Source organism: Oncorhynchus tshawytscha, linkage group LG31 (assembly GCF_018296145.1).
Source record: "Oncorhynchus tshawytscha isolate Ot180627B linkage group LG31, Otsh_v2.0, whole genome shotgun sequence".
Taxonomy (NCBI): domain Eukaryota; kingdom Metazoa; phylum Chordata; class Actinopteri; order Salmoniformes; family Salmonidae; genus Oncorhynchus; species Oncorhynchus tshawytscha.
In genome coordinates this window covers 30,298,021-30,315,586 of record NC_056459.1, presented here as the reverse complement: position 1 = coordinate 30,315,586, position 17,566 = coordinate 30,298,021, and the positions used below count along the sequence as shown (strand labels likewise).

Genomic DNA, 17,566 nt, shown 5'->3' with positions numbered 1-17,566 from the left:
TAGCAACCTTTCTAAACAGTCTTTGAGACGAAGACATTTATTGACCAATCAGGTGCAAGTGGCCAGAGACAGCTTGTGCTGCGCATGCGCATGATGCCTCTTCCTGGATCAATAACAACAGAAACAGCAGCATCTCCAATCATCACTCAGAATAACTGAGGTTATTATATCGAGAAGGAAAATAATGAAATAATATTCTGCCAGTGTGAATGTTTGGATGTCCTACTGGTGACCAAGTGAATCGATGGTGGTGTAAGTAGTAGATTGATAGCTAGCTAATTAACGTTAGATTCTATCAGCTAGATGCTGTATCATTAGCTAGCTTGTTAGCTAACGTTAGCTGTTTTAGACAGTTGTAGCTAGGTAGTTTTAATGATTTAACAACACTAAATTGAGAGGCCAACAACGATGTACTCTCTGTGTATCTAGCTACCTAGCTCTTACCATTTAAACCATACAACAACAACAAAATAAACAGCCCTGGCATCAGCTTGAACCAGCCTAACTTGGCATCACATCCAGATATTCACATCAGCCAGTTCTGTAGCAGAACGGCGGTGGGTAACTAGCTAGCCATGTAGCTAGCTAACGATGACCAACGGCATATAGACAGAAATACATGGCTCCGGCTATGATTGTAATTCTTAGTTAGTCACTAGCTTACAAGGGCTAGCCTGTTGAAAGAGCCAGAGACCAAGGAATAAAGCAATTAGCCAGGCTAGGCTACATGGGGGAGTGGAGTTTATTCAGCTACATGGTGTGTTGCCTGGACATAGCCATATACAGAGTCAGACAGGGTCTTTGTTTTTTTTAGCTAGCTAGCTAACCCTTATGTTGAGTCTGATCCTTAAACCTCAACCCTGGAGAAGGCACCGCGTTGCCGAAACGTTGGTTGCTATACCCTTTAAACTTTTGGGAACATAATTAGAGTCTGCGACTTTCTTTATTTCTTTATAGAGTCTGACACTTAGCACACTGTGTATTGTTCTTGGGATTTCATCCATGGTGTGAAAATTGAAGTAGCTACGTGTGTTGGGCCAACTTCACCATGATAAGCTTATGAACACTGTGTTATAAATGCTATGTTATGAACACTTATAAGCTATGTGTTGTAAACACACCATGCCACCAAAAGCTAGTGGTTGTTATGGTTGATCATTTTTGGCAATTGTAAACTGTGATTTGCTTTGAATCCATGTCAGGATGTTGTAATGCTGTTGACATGAGAAGACAGAGAGAGAAGAGAGGAAGATAGAGGGAGGTGGAGAGAAGGGGAGAGGGAGATGGAGAGAAGGGGAGAGGGAGATGGAGAGAAGGGGAGGGGAGATGGAGAGAAGGGGAGAGGGAGATGGAGAGAAGAGGAGAGGGAGATGGAGAGAAGAGGAGAGGGAGATGGAGAGAAGGAGGGGAGATGGAGGGGAGAGGGAGATGGAGAGAAGGGAGAGGGAGATGGAGAGAAGAGGAGAGGGAGATGGAGAGAAGGGGAGAGGGAGATGGAGAGAGGGAGAGGAGAGGGAGATGGAGAGAAGGAGGTGAAGGGAGGGAGAAGAGAGAGGGGAGAGGGAGATGGAGAGAGAGAGGAGATGGAGAGAGAGGGAGATGGAGAGAAGGGGAGAGGGAGATGGAGAGAGGGAGGGAGTGGAGAGAAGAAGGGGAGAGGGAGATGGAGAGAGAGGGGAGAGGGAGATGGAGAGAAGGGGGAGAGGGAGATGGAGAGGGAGATGGAGAGAGAGAGGGAGATGGAGAGAAGATGGAGAGGAGAGGGAGATGGAGAGAAGGGGGGAGAGGGAGATGGAGAAGGGGAGAGGGAGATGGAGAGAAGAGGAGAGGGAGATGGAGAGAAGGGGAGAGGGAGATGGGAGAGAGGGAGAGGGAGATGGAGAGAGAAGAGGAGAGGGAGATGGAGAGAAGGGGAGAGGGAGATGGAGAGAGGGAGATGGAGAGAGAAGGGAGAGGGAGATGGAGAGAAGGGAGATGGAGAGAGAGGAGAGGAGAGGGAGATGGAGGGAGATGGAGAGGGAGAGGGAGATGGAGAGAGGGAGAGGGAGTGGAGAGAGAAGGGGAGAGGGAGATGGAGAGAATGGGGAGAGGGAGATGAGAGAGAATGGGGAGAGGGAGATGGAGAGAAGGGGAGAGGGAGATGGAGAGAAGAGGAGAGGGAGATGGAGAGAAGGGGAGAGGGAGATGGATGGAGAGAAGGGGAGAGGGAGATGGAGAGAAGGGGAGAGGGAGATGGAGATGGAGAGAGGGGAGAGGGAGATGGAGGGAGAAGGGGAGAGGGAGATGGAGAGAGGGAGGTGGAGAGAGAGGGAGGGAGATGAAGAGATGAGAGAGAGAGGGAGAGGGGGGAGATGGAGAGAAGGGGAGAGGGAGATGGAGAGAGGGAGGTGGAGAGAAGGGGAGAGGGAGATGGAGAGAAGGGGAGAGGGAGATGGAGAGAAGGGGAGAGGGAGATGGAGATGGAGAGGGAGGGGAGAGGGAGATGGAGAGAAGAAGAGAGGGAGATGGAGAGATGGAAGAGGAGAGGGAGAGAGGGGAGAGGGAGATGGAGAGAGGGGAGAGGGAGATGGGAGAAGGGAGAGGGAGATGGAGAGAAGGGAGATGGAGATGGAGAGGGGAGAGGGAGATGAGATGGAGAGAAGGGAGAGGGAGATGGAGAGAAGGAGAGGAGATGGAGAGAAGAGGGAGAGGGAGATGGGAGAAGAGGGAGATGGAGGGAGAAGGGGAGAGGGAGATGGAGAGAAGAGGGGGAGAGGGAGATGGAGAGAAGAGGAGAGGGAGATGGAGGGGAGAGGGAGATGGGAGAGGGAGAAGGGGAGAGGGAGATGGAGAGAGAGAGGAGATGGAGAGGAGAGAGGGGAGAGAAGGGGAGAGTGGAGGAGAGAAGGGGAGAGGGAGATGGAGAGAAGGGGAGAGGGAGATGGAGAGAGGGGAGAGGGAGATGGAGAGAAGAGGAGGGAGAGGGAGATGGAGAGAAGGGGAGAGGGAGATGGAGAGAAGGGGAGAGGGAGATGGAGAGAAGGGGAGAGGGAGATGGAGAGAGAGAAGGAGAGGGAGATGGAGGAGAGATGGAGAGATGGGGAGAGGGAGATGGAGAGAAGAGGAGAGGGGATGGAGAAGGGGAGAGGGAGATGGAGAGAGGGAGGTGGGAGAGAGAGGGAGATGGAGAGAAGAGGAGAGGGAGAGATGGAGAGAGGGGAGAGGGAGATGGAGAGAGGGAGGTGGAGAGAGAGGGAGATGGAGAGAAGGGGAGAGGGAGATGGAGAGAAGGGGGAGGGAGATGGAGAGAAGGGGAGAGGGAGATGGGAGAAGGGGAGAGGGAGATGGAGAGAGGGGAGAGGGAGGAGAGAAGGGGAGAGGGAGATGGAGAGAAGGGGAGAGAGATGGAGAGAAGGGGAGGGAGATGGAGATGGAGAGAAGGGGAGAGGGAGATGGAGAGAAGGGGAGGGAGATGGAGAGAGGGGAGATGGGAGATGGAGAGAGAGGGAGATGGAGAGAAGGGGAGAGGGAGATGGAGAGAAGGGGAGAGGGAGAGGGGAGATGGAGAGAAGGGGAGAGGGAGAGGGAGATGGAGAGAAGGGGAGAGGGAGATGGAGAGAGGAGAGGAGGGAGATGGAGAGAAGGGGAGAGGGAGATGGAGAGAAGGGGAGAGGGAGATGGAGAGAGGGAGATGGAGAGAGGGAGATGGGAGAGAAGGGGGAGAGGGAGATGGGAGAGAGATGGAGATGGGAGAGGGGGAGGAGGAGAGGGAGATGAGAGAGGGAGATGGAGAGGAGAGGGAGATGGAGAGAAGGGGAGAGGGAGATGGAGAGAAGGGGAGAGGGAGATGGAGGAGATGGAGAGAAGGGGAGAGATGGGGAGAGGGAGATGGAGAGAAGGGGAGAGGGAGAGAGGAGAGATGGAGAGGGAGATGGAGAGAGATGGAGAGAGGGGAGAGGGAGATGGAGAGAAGAGGAGAGGGAGATGGAGAGAAGAGGAGAGGGAGATGGAGAGAGATGGAGGGAGAGGGAGATGGAGAGATGGAGAGAGGGGAGAGGGAGATGGAGAGAGGGAGATGGAGAGAAGGGGAGAGGGAGGAGAGAAGGGGAGAGGGTGGTGAAGTGTGTGCTGGAATCAACTGAAGCTGTGTGGAGCTGAGAGTAGAGCAGACAGCGTGACCTGTTATCTATCAGTACCCCCCCCCATACACACTCACACACACCCGTCTACAGCAGACTTACTGGAGCAGAAAATGGTGGAGGAGCAGAGATTGTTTATAAATAATGGGATCTCTGGATCTAGATACAGTGCATTCGGAAAGTATTCAGACCCCTTGACTTTTTCCACATTTTTTTCCAATATTTTTTCCCCCTCATCAATCTACACACAATACCCTATAATAACAAAAGTTATTTTTGTTGTAAATGCATTAAAAATAAAACATAAATACCTTATTTACATAACTATGCAGACAATTTCCTATGAGTCTCGAAATTGAGCTCAGGTGCATCCTGTTGACATTGATCATCCTTGAGATGTTTCTAGAACTTGATTGGAGTCCACCTGTGGTAAATTCAATTGATTGGACATTATTTGGAAAGGCACACACCTGTCTATATTAGGTCCCACAGTTGACAGTGCATGTCAGAGCAAAGACCAAGCCATGATGTTGAAGGAATTGTCCGTAGAGCTCCGAGACAGGATTGTGTCGAGGCACAGATCTGGGGAAGGTTACCAAAAAATGTCTGCAGCATTGAAGGTCCCCAAGAACACAGTGGCCTCGATCATTCTTAAATGGAAGAATTTTAGAACCAACAAGACTCTTCCTTGAGCTGGCCGTCCGGCCAAACTGTGCAATTAGGGGAGAAGGGCTTTGGTGACCAAGAACCCGATGGTCACTGTGACAGAGCTCCAGAGTTCCTCTGTGGAGAAAACCATCTCTGCAGCTCTCCACCAATCTGCAGCAATCCACCAATCAGGCATTTATGGTAGAGTGGGCCAGACGGAAGCCACTCCTCAGTAAAAGGCACATGACAGCCCGCTTGGAGTTTGCCAAAAGGTACCTAAAGACTCTCAGACCATGAAAAACAAGATTCTCTGGTCTGATGAAACCAAGGTTGAACTCTTGGCCTGAATGCCAAGCGTCATGTCTGGAGGAAACCTGGCACCATCCCTACGGTGAAGCATGGTGGTGGCAGCATCATGTGCCTTTCAGCACAGGGACTGGGAGACTAGTCAGGATCGAGGGAAAGATGAACGGAGAAAAGTACAGAGAGATCCTTTATGCAAATCTGTTCCAGAGCGCTCACAACCTTAGACTGGGGTAAAGGTTCACCTTCCAACAGGACAACAGCCCTAAGCACACAGCCAAGACAACGCAGGAGTGGCTTTGGGACAAGTCTCTGAATGTCCTTGAGTGGCAAAGCCAGAGCTCAGACTTGAACCCGATCGAACATCTCTGGAGAGATCTGAAAATAGCTGCGCAGCAATGCTCCCCATCCAACCTGACAGAGTTTGAGATTATCTGCAGAGAATAATGGGAGAAACTCCCCAAATACAGGTGTGCCAAGCTTGTAGCATCATACCCAAGAAGACTCTAGGCTGTAATCGCTGCCAAAGGTGCTTCAACAAAGTACTGAGTAAAGGGTCTGAATACTTATGCAACTATGATATTTCAGTCATTCAAGGGTTTTTCTTTATTTTTACTATTTTCTACATTGTAAAATAGTATTGAAGACATTAAGTTTGAAATAACACATATGGAATCATGTAGTAATCAAAAAAGTGTTAAACAAATCTAAATACATTTTATATTCTCCAAAGTAGCCACCCTTTTCCTTGATGACAGCTTTGCACACTCTTGGCATTCTCTCAACCAGCTTCACCTGGAATGCTTTGCCAACTGTCTTGAAGGAGCAGTCCAACTCATCCCAAACCATCTCAATTGGGTTGAGGTCGGGTGATTGTGGAGGCCAGGTCATTTGATGCAGCACTCCATCACTCTCCTTCTTGGTCAAATAGACCTTACACAGCCTGGAGGTGTGTTGGGTCATTGTCCTGTTGAAAACAAATGATTGTCCCACTAAGCGCAAATCAGATGGGGTGGCATATCACTGTAGAATTGCTGGTTAAGTGTGCCTTGAATTCTAAATAAATCACAGACTGTGTCACCAGCAAAGCACCCCCACACCATCACACCTCCTCCTCCATGCTTCATGGTGGGAACCACGCATGCGGAGATCATCCGTTCACCTACTCTGCGTCTCATAAAGGCACAGCGGTTGGAACCAAAAATTACAAATTTGCACACAACAGAGCAAAGGACAGATTTCCACCGGTCTAATGTCCATTGCTTGAGTTTCTTGGCAAGTCTCTTCTTATTGGTGTCTTTTAGGAGTGGTTTCTTTGCAGCAATTTGACCATTAAGGCCTGATTCACTGTCTCCTCTGAACAGTTGATGTTGAGAAAATTCTGTTACTTGAACTCTGTGAAGCATTTATTTGGGCTGCAGTTTCTGAGTGAGGTAACTCTAATGAACTTATCCTCTGTAGCAGAGATAACTCTGTCTTCCATTCCTGTGGCGGTTCTCATGAGAGCCAGTTTCATCATAGCACTTGATGGTTTTTGCGACTGCACTTGAAGAAACTTTCAAAGTACTTGAAATTTTCCGAATTGACTGATCTTCATGTCTTAAAGTAATGATGGACTGTCATTTCTCTTTGCTTATTTGAGCTGTTCTTGCCATAATATGGACTTGGTATTTTACCAAATATGGCTCTTCTGTATACCAACCCTACCTTGTCATAACACAACTGATTGGCTCAAATGCATTAAGTAGGAAATCAAATTCCACAAATGAACTTTTAACAAGGCACACCTGTTTATTGAAACGCATTCCAGGTGACTACCTCATAAAGCTGGTTAAGAAAATGCCAAAAGTGTGCAAAGCTGTCATCAAAGGCAAAGGGTGGCTATTTGAAGAATCTCAAATATAAAATATATTTTGATTTGTTTAACACTTTTTTGATTACTACATGATATACTGATTACATACAGTATGTATATGCTGTAACTGTCTATTATCTATTCTTTACCCCTACCTACAGTATACTGCTGTTACTGTCTATTATCTATCCTTTACCCCTACCTACAGTATACTGCTGTTACTGTCTATTATCTATCCTTTACCCCTACCTACAGTATAATGCTGTTACTGTCTATTATCTATCCTTTACCCCTACCTACAGTATAATGCTGTTACTGTCTATTATCTATCCTTTATCCCTACCTACAGTATACTGCTGTTACTGTCTATTATCTATCCTTTACTGTCTATTATCCCTACCTACAGTATACTGCTGTTACTGTCTATTATCTATCCTTTATCCCTACCTCAGTATACTGCTGTTACTGTCTATTATCTATCCTTTATCCCTACCTACAGTATACTGCTGTTACTGTCTATTATCTATCCTTTACCCCTATCTACAGTCTACTGTCTATTATCTATCCTTTATCCCTACCTACAGTATACTGCTGTTACTGTCTATTATCTATCCTTTTATCAGTATCTGTCTATTATCCTTTCCCTACCTACAGTACACTGCTGTTACTGTCTATTATCTATCCTTTATCCCTACCTACAGTATACTGCTGTTACTGTCTATGATCTATCCTTTATCCCTACCTACAGTATACTGCTGTTACTGTCTATTATCTATCCTTTACCCCTACCTACAGTATACTGCTGTTACTGTCTATTATCTATCCTTTATCCCTACCTACAGTATACTGCTGTTACTGTCTATTATCTATCCTTTATCCCTACCTACAGTATACTGCTGTTACTGTCTTATCTATCCTGTTGTCTAGTCACTTTACAAGATTATAATATAAATTCTGAAATAATGTGTTTAATTCTAATAAGCCATGTTCTACTTAATAAAAGTAGTCATTGGATTTAGAAATCAATCAGAAAAGGCAATCATGGTTTAACTTCACTGTTGGGTGTAGGGCATTTTTCTAAAGCTTAGTGTGCAACCAGCCTAGTGGTTAAGAGCGTTGGGCCAGTAACCAAAAGGTTGCTGGTTTGAATCTCCGAGCCAAACGTGAAAATTATGTTGGTGCCCATGAGCAATGCATTTAAGCCTAATTGCTTCTGTACGTTGCTCTGGATAAGAGCGTCTGCTAAATGACTCAAATGTAAATGTAACCATCGGAAGTAAATCAAAATGTTTTTGGTCACGTACACAGTTCAGCAGATATTATATCTGGTGCAGCGAAAATGCTTTACGTTACTTTAGTAGTGCAGTAGTGTTTAGTAGGGTGTAACGTGATGCGCACAGATCATACAAACCATAACCTGGAACGATGGAGTATGGATTTGGAAACTTTATATTTTTGTACGACACCATTGTTAAGATAATTGTTTGTTTATCGCAATTTTGTTCACGATTAGGTTTCTATTCAATTATTTTTCTTTGTTTTGTATTTTCTTGGTATTTTATTTAATGTTTCGAGGCCAGTGGGGTTGTAACCCAGACGTCTGCTTTTTATAGTACTGTAACCCTGGCGACCATAAACATTGGTGTTATTTGCGTCTCCATAGACGATACTTGATACATTAAAAAAAAAACGACATTTCTTTCAACGTACTTTTATTTCATTTGGCCACTATAGAACACTTGGTTCATGTTACAGTGTAAATGCTTTTAACATGAGAGTTGGACAACCTCATAAAACAAACAACATTGATCAAGGTGCGCCAACAATTGCTCATACTATCAGTCTCGTCATACTTAAAACTCTATCTTTACTCTTTCTTTTCTGTGTAAAAGAAGGTGAGAATCTCTCACACTTGTTCTTTGAATGTTAATTTGTGTCAGAATTTTGGGAAAATCTTGCAAAATACTTATTTACCATTATGAACACTGACTATGTTTTGACATTAAATATATCATATGTTACAATTGCAATGATAACAAGACCACTGAAATTATTGTTAATTTTTTAAATTCTTGTTGCCAAGTACTTCATACACAAAACAAAAATTCCAAAATTCTATACCAAAATTACATTTTTTCCTGATTGAATTCAACTATCTTATTAAAACATTAACCCTAGTGAATAACAACAAGAATAACATCTTCCTGAATCATAATAAGATTTTTTCAAAGTGAATACAATTGCACTAAAATTGTTTATTTTTTTGTATTATTTTATTGATATTTTTTGTATGTTTGAGTATTTTCTTATTAATACCTGTGTTTTGTTTTGTTAGACATGTTTGATGTAGCAATATAAGTCGATTTTTGTGTCATGAATTTAAAAAAAAACAAATCTTGAAAAGCACCCCGAAAAAGAATTAAAAGACTCAATCTTAATGTGTCATGCAATTCTATCAACCACTAGAAGGCAATGTTCACTTATCTTTTCGCATTTCCTGGTTCGGTCGAGTTTTTATGACGTCGGTGATCCTGCAAAGAAAACGTATTTCATACAGCAGCGGCCTGTGATCCCACTTGAACGCTGTAATTATTTTGTTTTGTCTTTGGTGGAGGATTTGTCTGTAATCCATCACCAACATGAAACTCGTACGGTAAACATATTCTAAAAATCAATCTTTAGTTTTAGGCTTCAATGCAAGGTGAAACATATGGGGTTGAGTAGCTGGATTGATTTAGATTTGGAGTGCGAGTTTGTTCGCTGAAAGTAGTCAACGTTAGTTGATGTGATTACATGAGAGATATGCAAAAGCGACTTAGCTAATTTATTCTTTGTTATATAATGAACGGGCTTTCAACCGCGAAAATAATATGCAACACGATCGTACGACTGCCTTTGAACTACCTGGCGACTTTCTATACTCCATTGTTATCTGCTAACCGCAGATGTGCTAACGTGCTATTGACGTTAGCTTGCTAACAGTAAGCTAGAAAACCACAGTGCAGGAAGGGCCCTGGATGGTTTCCCACCAACAATAGTTCATAACAATGTTGTGCTCTTGTCTAGTGTTCTGGTTGGTGTTCACCTTTCTCGTTTGTTTTGGACATTGCACACAGTAAAATAAGTAGCTACTTACCACTTGCTTCGTCCCGCAACGAGCCAACATTGTTTAGACTGATGGCTCGCTGCTGGAGTTTCCGTAGCCTGGCGTTCTTGATCAACCCAATCTAAACTACTCAGTTACACAAAAATACTTACGATTCGTCGGGTTGAATGTGTCCTTAGCTATCAAATAAGCTTTTTAAACACGTTTTTATCCAGGGTCTTCCATTTTCCGCCTGTAGAAGTGGGAGAACTTGGTACCCTACTGAGTGGTCTAGAATGGCCTACAGGCGAAAAATAAGAGACCTTGGATAAAAACGTGTTTTTAAACCCGTTTCTGTCAAAACAATGGCTCGTTAAGTTGGTAAGAGATATTCACAACTTGATGAAACAGCATGTCTTGTAACATTGCCTCTACTCATAACCAAGCTGTTTCCCCCCCCTCCTGTAGTTTTTTGATGAAACTCAGCCATGAGACTGTGACCATTGAGCTGAAGAATGGAACCCAGGTCCATGGGACAATCACGGGTATGGACCATGTCCCCTCATGTCTGGCTGAACAATGGCTACACCTCCACTTAGGACTATTGAGATGCATCCAATCTAAACAAGGACAAAAGTCAAGTTTAGGCTGCTGTAGCTGCTCAGTCCAAACAATGTTTACTATTGTAGCCTGTTGTCCCAAGTGATGTTTTTATTAGGAAACTCTCCACTGTTAGATTAAAGTTGGTGTTTTATGTTGGCGCTCTTTGTCAGACACCTATGAGTAGGGAGTGCATTACCATAACATTAATGATTGTCATTAACTGTGTGCCTCAGGTGTGGACGTGAGTATGAACACTCACCTGAAGGCGGTGAAGATGACTCTGAAGAACCGCGAGCCCACCCAGCTGGAGAGCCTCAGTATCCGTGGCAACAACATCAGATACTTCATCCTGCCGGACAGTCTGCCACTGGACACCCTGCTGGTCGACATTGAACCCAAGGTCAAGTCCAAGAAGAGAGAGGCTGGTGAGTACACAAGGAGACTGGGAGGAGGGGTGTGAGTCTGGTCAACATATCAGTGGAAAATCGAAGGTTCCTGTCCTTGCCTCCCTCTGGGGATCAGAGGAAAATCGAGGAATACTTTTTAGATTCCACCAAACTCAGTTCATTCCTGGTTCTCGAAAGCCAGTTCCACAGCATTTTTTAATTGTTCTGTTCTAATCAGGGACTGAGTTAGACCTGGGATACCAGGTGTGCAATGAATTATCAGTTAGAAGAGAGACCCAACAGGTTCCGGCACTCGTAGGATCAGTTTAGTTTAGTTCCCCTGGTATAGACTGAAGGCTTTTGTGCCAGCCAAGAACCAACACAGCAGAGTTGGCTAGCCAAAGACTTTCTGGTGAATTCAGTCAGGTGTTAGGTCGTTTGGCTGTAACTGAAACCTGTACTCACTACAGCGGTTCAGGGCCAAGAGCAAAGACCACGTCTGTTAAACTACTAGTTGAGGCATGTTATAACTAGTACAAATCAAACTTTATTTATACAGCCAAATTTTAGACATGGAACAAGAAAGAAAAAAACTAAAGAATGAAAAACCGAATAACTAAAAAGCAAAGCTAGAAATATTTTAAGATCTCTTTTAAACATGTCCACAGTCCCCCCCTTGGGTTCTCTGGCAGACTATTCCAGAGGCTGGGGGCATAGTAACTAAAGGCTGGCTCTCCATGCCTCTTGGTCCTAGGCTGAAAAGGCCAGAGAACCTGAGGGACCTAATATGTCCACACGACCCCCCCCCTCAGTTCTTAACTTAAAATCATGCCTGACATGTATTGTGGAGCACAATTGTGGATTGATTTAAAAACCAATAGAAGAATCTTAAAATGAATTCTACAACTCACAGGCAGTTAGTGTGGATACCTTAAAACCGGTGTAATGTATGCACTCTGTCTGGTCTTAGTCAATACCCGTGCTGCAGAATTCTGTATGTTTTACAGGACAGGAGAGCATTCCAGCAGTCAGGTCTGCTTGTATGGATGAGTCCTCTGTATCAGCCTGAGCGTGAAACGGCCACGCTGTGGCAATGTTCTTCAAGTGATAATAAGCTTCTTTGTTCACATTCCTAATTTGATGAGAAATTTAGTTCATAGTCTAAAATAACACCTAGGTTTTTTACCTGGTGTTTTATATTTTATTGCCTGTGAATTGAAATGTGCTACACAGATTCTGTCTGTGCTTTGGCTCCAACAAGTAACTTGTCTTGGTTTAGCTGGAGGAAGTTGTGATCCATCCAAAGTATTTCAATCGCTAATACAGTCTAAATTCATCTGTGGCGCTAAAATCCTCTGACACAGAAATGTCAAAGTTGTGTATCGTCTGTGAAGCAGGGAAGATCAATGCTGTGCTTTCTGATAATGATGCCACGGGGATGTGTGTGTCAGTCAAGGGTTTGGACACACCTACTCATTCAAGGGTTTTTCTTTATTTTTACTATTTTCTACATTGTAGAATAATAGTAAAGACATCAACCATGAAATAACACATATGGAATCATCTAGTGACCAAAGTGTCAAATAAATTGAAATATATTTTAGATTCTTCAAAGTAGCCACCCTTTGCCTTGATGACAGCTTTGCACAATCTTGGCATTCTCTCAACAAGCTTCACCAGGAATGATTTTCTGACAGTCTTGAAGAGTTCCCACAAATGCTGAGCACTTGTTGGCTGCTTTTCCTTCCCTCTGTGGTCCAACTCATCCCAAACCACCTCAATTGGGTTTAGGTCAGTTGATTGTGGAGACCAGGTCATCTGATGCAACACTCCATCACTCTCCTTGGTCAAATAGCCCTTACACAGCCTGGAGGTGTGTTGGGTCATCGTCCTGTTGAAAACAAATGATAGTCCCACTAAGCGCAAACCAGATGGGATGGCGTATCGCTGCAGAATGCTGTTGTAGCCATGCAGGTTAAGTGTGCATTGAATTCTAAATAAATCGGTGACACCAGCGACGCACCATCCCACCACCTCCTCCATGCTTCATGGTGGGAACCAAACATGCGGAGATCATCCGTTCACCTACTCTGCGTCTCACAAAGACACGGCGGTTGGAACCAAATATCTCAAATTTGGACTCCAGACCAAAGGACAAATTTCCACCGGTCTATCAGTTGCTCGTGTTTCTTGGCCCAAGCAAGTCTCTTCTTATTATTGGTGTCCTTTAGTAGTGGTTTCTTTGCAGCAATTTGACCATGAAGGCCTGATTTACGCAGTCTCCTCTGAACAGTTGATGTGTCTGTAACTTGAACTCTGTGAAGTATTTATTTGGGCTGCATTTTCTGAAGGCTGGTAACTCTAATGAACTTATCCTCAGCAGCAAAAGGTACTGGGTCTTCCATTCCTGTGGCAGTCCTCATGAGAGACTGTTTCATCATAGCACTTGATGGTTTTTGCAACTGCACTTGAAGAAACTTTCAAAGGTCTTGACATTTTCCGTGTTGACTGACCTTCATGTCTTAAAGTCTCTTTGCTTATTTGTGCTGTTCTTGCAATATGGACTTGGTCTTCTGTATACCGCCCCTACGTTGTCACAACACAACTGATTGGCTCAAACACATTAAGGAGAAAAGAAATTACACAAATTTAACTTTTAAGAAGGCACACCTGTTACTTGAAATGTATTCCAGGTGACTATCCCGTGAAGCTGGTTGACAGAATGCTATGAGTGCAAAACTGTCATTGCGGCAAAGGGTGGCTACTTTGAAGAATCTCAAATATAAAATATTTTGATTTGTTTAACACATTTTATTTTATTTTTTTTGGTTACTACATGTTTCCACATGTGTTATTTCATAGTTTTGATGTCGTCACTATTATTCTACGATGTAGAAATACAAAACAATAAAGCAAAACCCTGGAATGACTAGGTGTACAAACTTCTGACCGATACAGTGTGTATATAAACAGTGCCGGACCCAAAATCAAACCTTGTGGAGCGTCTCGTGTCATTAGGATTTTCTCGTGAGTGATGTTCACCAATTGTGACCAAAAACACACTACCTGTTAAATAGATCCTAAACCAATTTTAGAACTGGACCGGAGAGGCCCAACCCACCTCTCCAGTCTGTCCAGAAGGACATCATGGTCAACAGTGTCAAATGCATCACTTAAATCCAAGAGTTTGCCAGACTTGTTTGGCATCTGTGTTGGCTCTAAGATAATTTACTGCTTTAACTAAGGGTGTCTTTGTGCTGTGGTAGGCACGGGAACAAGATTAGATACATTTTTTAAAAATAGTTAGCACTTTAAAAAAATATTTTTGCTATTTGAACACTAATTTCTCCTGAATTTTACTTAAAAATGTAACAATGATGGAGGCCACTGTTCCTGGGGACCTTCAATGCTGTAGAAATGTTTTGGTACCCTTCCCCGGATCTGTGCCTCGACACAATCCTGTCTCGGAGCTCTACGGACAATTGTTTCGACCTCATGGCCTGGTTTTTACTCTGACATGCACTGTCAACTGTGGGACCTTATATAGACAGGTGTGTGGCTTTCCAAATCATGTCCAATCACTTGAATTTACCACATGTGGACTCCAATCAAGTTGTAGAAACATCTCAAGGATGATCAATGGAATCAGGATGCATCTGAGCTCCATTTCCATTCTCATAGCAAAGGGTCTGAATACTTAATGTAAATAAGGTATTTCTGTTTTATTTTTTATTAACTTACAAAACATTCTACCCTGTTTCCGTTTCGTTTGCTGAGGATGTTTTATTTTTATTTAAGCCTTATTCTAAAACAGATATCTTATTGTGGAAAAGGTCAAGTGGTCTGAATGCTTTCTGAAGGCACTGTATATATTGATGATTTATAAATCCATGCACATTTAACAGGTAGGCTATTGATTATAGACCTAATTTAAGATGCCATTTCACCCATATTCTTAGACAATTAAGGAAAGGACTGTTTTCACGTGTCCTAACTCCACTGCTGCCTCCACACCATTGTTCTCAACACCGATATGCTGGTTAACTTTGCTATTATGCCTATAGCAACATGGTCTAGGACAAGGCGACAATTCAACAGAGCGCTGTTTCAGAACCGCGGTCAGCAATCACTATCCAACACCGGAGAAAGTGCATTTGTTATAAAAAAACAAATATTTTATTTTATTAGTGTTGCACCATTATGTAATATAACCGTATACAATTTCAGTAGCACGTCTTAGTGATGGACTGTACCATCCCCGCGGCCTCCACAATGGATTAGTCCACTCAGACAGACGCGAATCAGACCGGTGTGGTGTAGGTTACTGCTTGACTAGAAGAATCTCGGTTTACCAACAGCTTGTCGACTAAATGGAGTCAGCCTTACATCCTTCTGATGATGTCATGACTGAGTTCTCGCCTTCAAAAGATTTGCTTCATCAGACTGAAATCAAAACTGGCAATCCCACCTAATGTATTGATGAGGCACATGCTGTTCAGTCAGCGACCTCTCCCAACAAAGACCAAGGAGACCCAAGGAATAGGAGAGTCTAGACATTTGTGATGTGTAACTCGTCTCTAATAATTTCTCTCCCTCTCTCTCTTCAATCTCTCTCCAGTGGCTGGGCGTGGAAGGGGCAGAGGAAGAGGGCGTGGCAGGGGGAGGGGCCGAGGCAGGGGAGGGCCCAGGAGATGATCGCCATGACGACGCAGATGTCAGTCATCTCCTACTGTTTGTACAGCAACGTTTTTTTGTCACTTTTTTTTTTTCTCTCTCTCAGGAAACTTTTGTGAATCCTGAGCCATGTTTTTATTTTTTTCTTATTTTGTACATTAAAGATGTTTCACACGAACAGCAAATGAAGTGTCTGTGCTTTATTGCCTTGTTAATTGTTTACTCCATGTGTAACTCTGTGTTATTGACTTGTTAATTGTTTACTCCATGTGTAACTCTGTGTTATTGACTTGTTAATTGTTTACTCCATGTGTAACTCTGTGTTGTCTGCTCACACTGCTATGCTTTATCTTGGCCAGGTCGCAGTTGTAAATGAGAACTTGTTCTCAACTAGCCTACCTGGTTAAATAAAGGTGTTCTCAACTAGCCTACCTGGTTAAATAAAGGTGTTCTCAACTAGCCTACCTGGTTAAATAAAGGTGTTCTCAACTAGCCTACCTGGTTAAATAAAGGTGTTCTCAACTAGCCTACCTGGTTAAATAAAGGTGTTCTCAACTAGCCTACCTGGTTAAATAAAGGTGTTCTCAACTAGCCTACCTGGTTAAATAAAGGTGTTCTCAACTAGCCTACCTGGTTAAATAAAGGTGTTCTCAACTAGCCTACCTGGTTAAATAAAGGTGTTCTCAACTAGCCTACCTGGTTAAATAAAGGTGTTCTCAACTAGCCTACCTGCTAAAAATAAAGGTGTTCTCAACTAGCCTACCTGGTTAAATAAAGGTGAAAAAAAAAAATATATATATATTTTTTTTAAATGCCTTTCTTTAGTTGATGTGCACGTTGTGTAGTTCAGAACACGTCTGAGGCTTTATTCCAGAGGAATGTTTTTTTTGGGTGGGCTGACTGGATCAAATCTTGTAAATTAATGATAATGTTTCAGCCACGTGAAAACATTACGTTTGATCCTTTGTGCTAACCTCGTTCCACCATCTTGATCTCGGAAACTTACAGGGTGGGTCAGGACGGTGGATGAGGCTAGTTTATTCTTTGTCCATCAATAACACGTTTACCAAATATCCACCACCTGGTAACCCATCCGGAGTGCTACTGATAAATACTGGGCCAGGATGGTAAAGATGTCAATGGATCACTTTTTGGTTGAATTCAGCACAGGCCACAGGTCTTTGGAATGACACAGAAACAATCATGTTATTGTATCATGCCGATGAACTGTATGTGGAGATACGTTGCCCTGTTTAGATTACATTTTTTCAGGGTTCGAAAGGGAATTAGGATATGACTAAGGGAATATAGAACTAATATAGCGTTAGTGGGATTTGCACGACACTAAAACATAAACACAACATGTAATGTGTTTCGTTGAGCTGAAGTAAAACGTCCCAGAAATGTTCCATACGCACAAAAAGCTTCTCTCCTATTTTTGTACATCTCTGTTAGTGAGTATTTCTCCTATGCCAAGATAATCTATCCACCTGACAGGTGTGCATATCAAGAAGCTGATTAATTAAACAGCATTATTACACAGGTGCACTTTGTGCTGGGGACAATAAAAGGCCACTCTAAAATGTGAAGTTTTGTCACACAACACAGATGTCTCAACTTTTGATAGTGTGCAATTGGCATGCTGACTGCAGGCATGTCCACCAGAGCTGTTGCCAGAGAATTTAATGTTGATTTCTCTACCATAAGCCGCATCCGCCATTTTAGAATTTGCCAGTACGTCCAACCGGCCACACAACCGCAGAGCACCTGTGTGTGGGTTAGGGGTTTGCTGATGTGAGCGGTGTGTCCCTTGGTGGAGGTGGGCTTACGGTATGGACAACAATTGCATTTTATCGATGGCAATTAGAATGCACAGCGATAGCTTGACAAGATC

The 17,566-nt window shown here is 43.5% G+C and overlaps 1 protein-coding gene across 3 annotated transcripts; it reads left to right on the top strand.

The window, feature by feature from the left end:
• Positions 1–96: 96 nt before the first annotated feature.
• LOC112238753 (small nuclear ribonucleoprotein Sm D1) lies at positions 97–15,857 on the top strand. Of its 3 annotated transcripts, none has more exons than XM_024407293.2 (4): positions 104–252; positions 10,478–10,554; positions 10,846–11,037; positions 15,617–15,857. In XM_024407293.2, the coding sequence occupies exons 1-4, from the start codon at positions 245–247 to the stop codon at positions 15,691–15,693; spliced, it is 354 nt and encodes a 117-aa protein (XP_024263061.1). In that variant the 5' UTR covers positions 104–244; the 3' UTR covers positions 15,694–15,857. The 3 variants fall into 3 exon arrangements, with proteins under 3 accessions (XP_024263062.1, XP_024263061.1, XP_024263060.1); XM_024407292.2 differs by lacking the exon at positions 104–252 and adding an exon at positions 9,397–9,577; XM_024407294.2 differs by lacking the exon at positions 10,478–10,554 and having other exon boundaries at positions 97–252.
• The last annotated feature ends 1,709 nt before the right edge of the window (positions 15,858–17,566 follow it).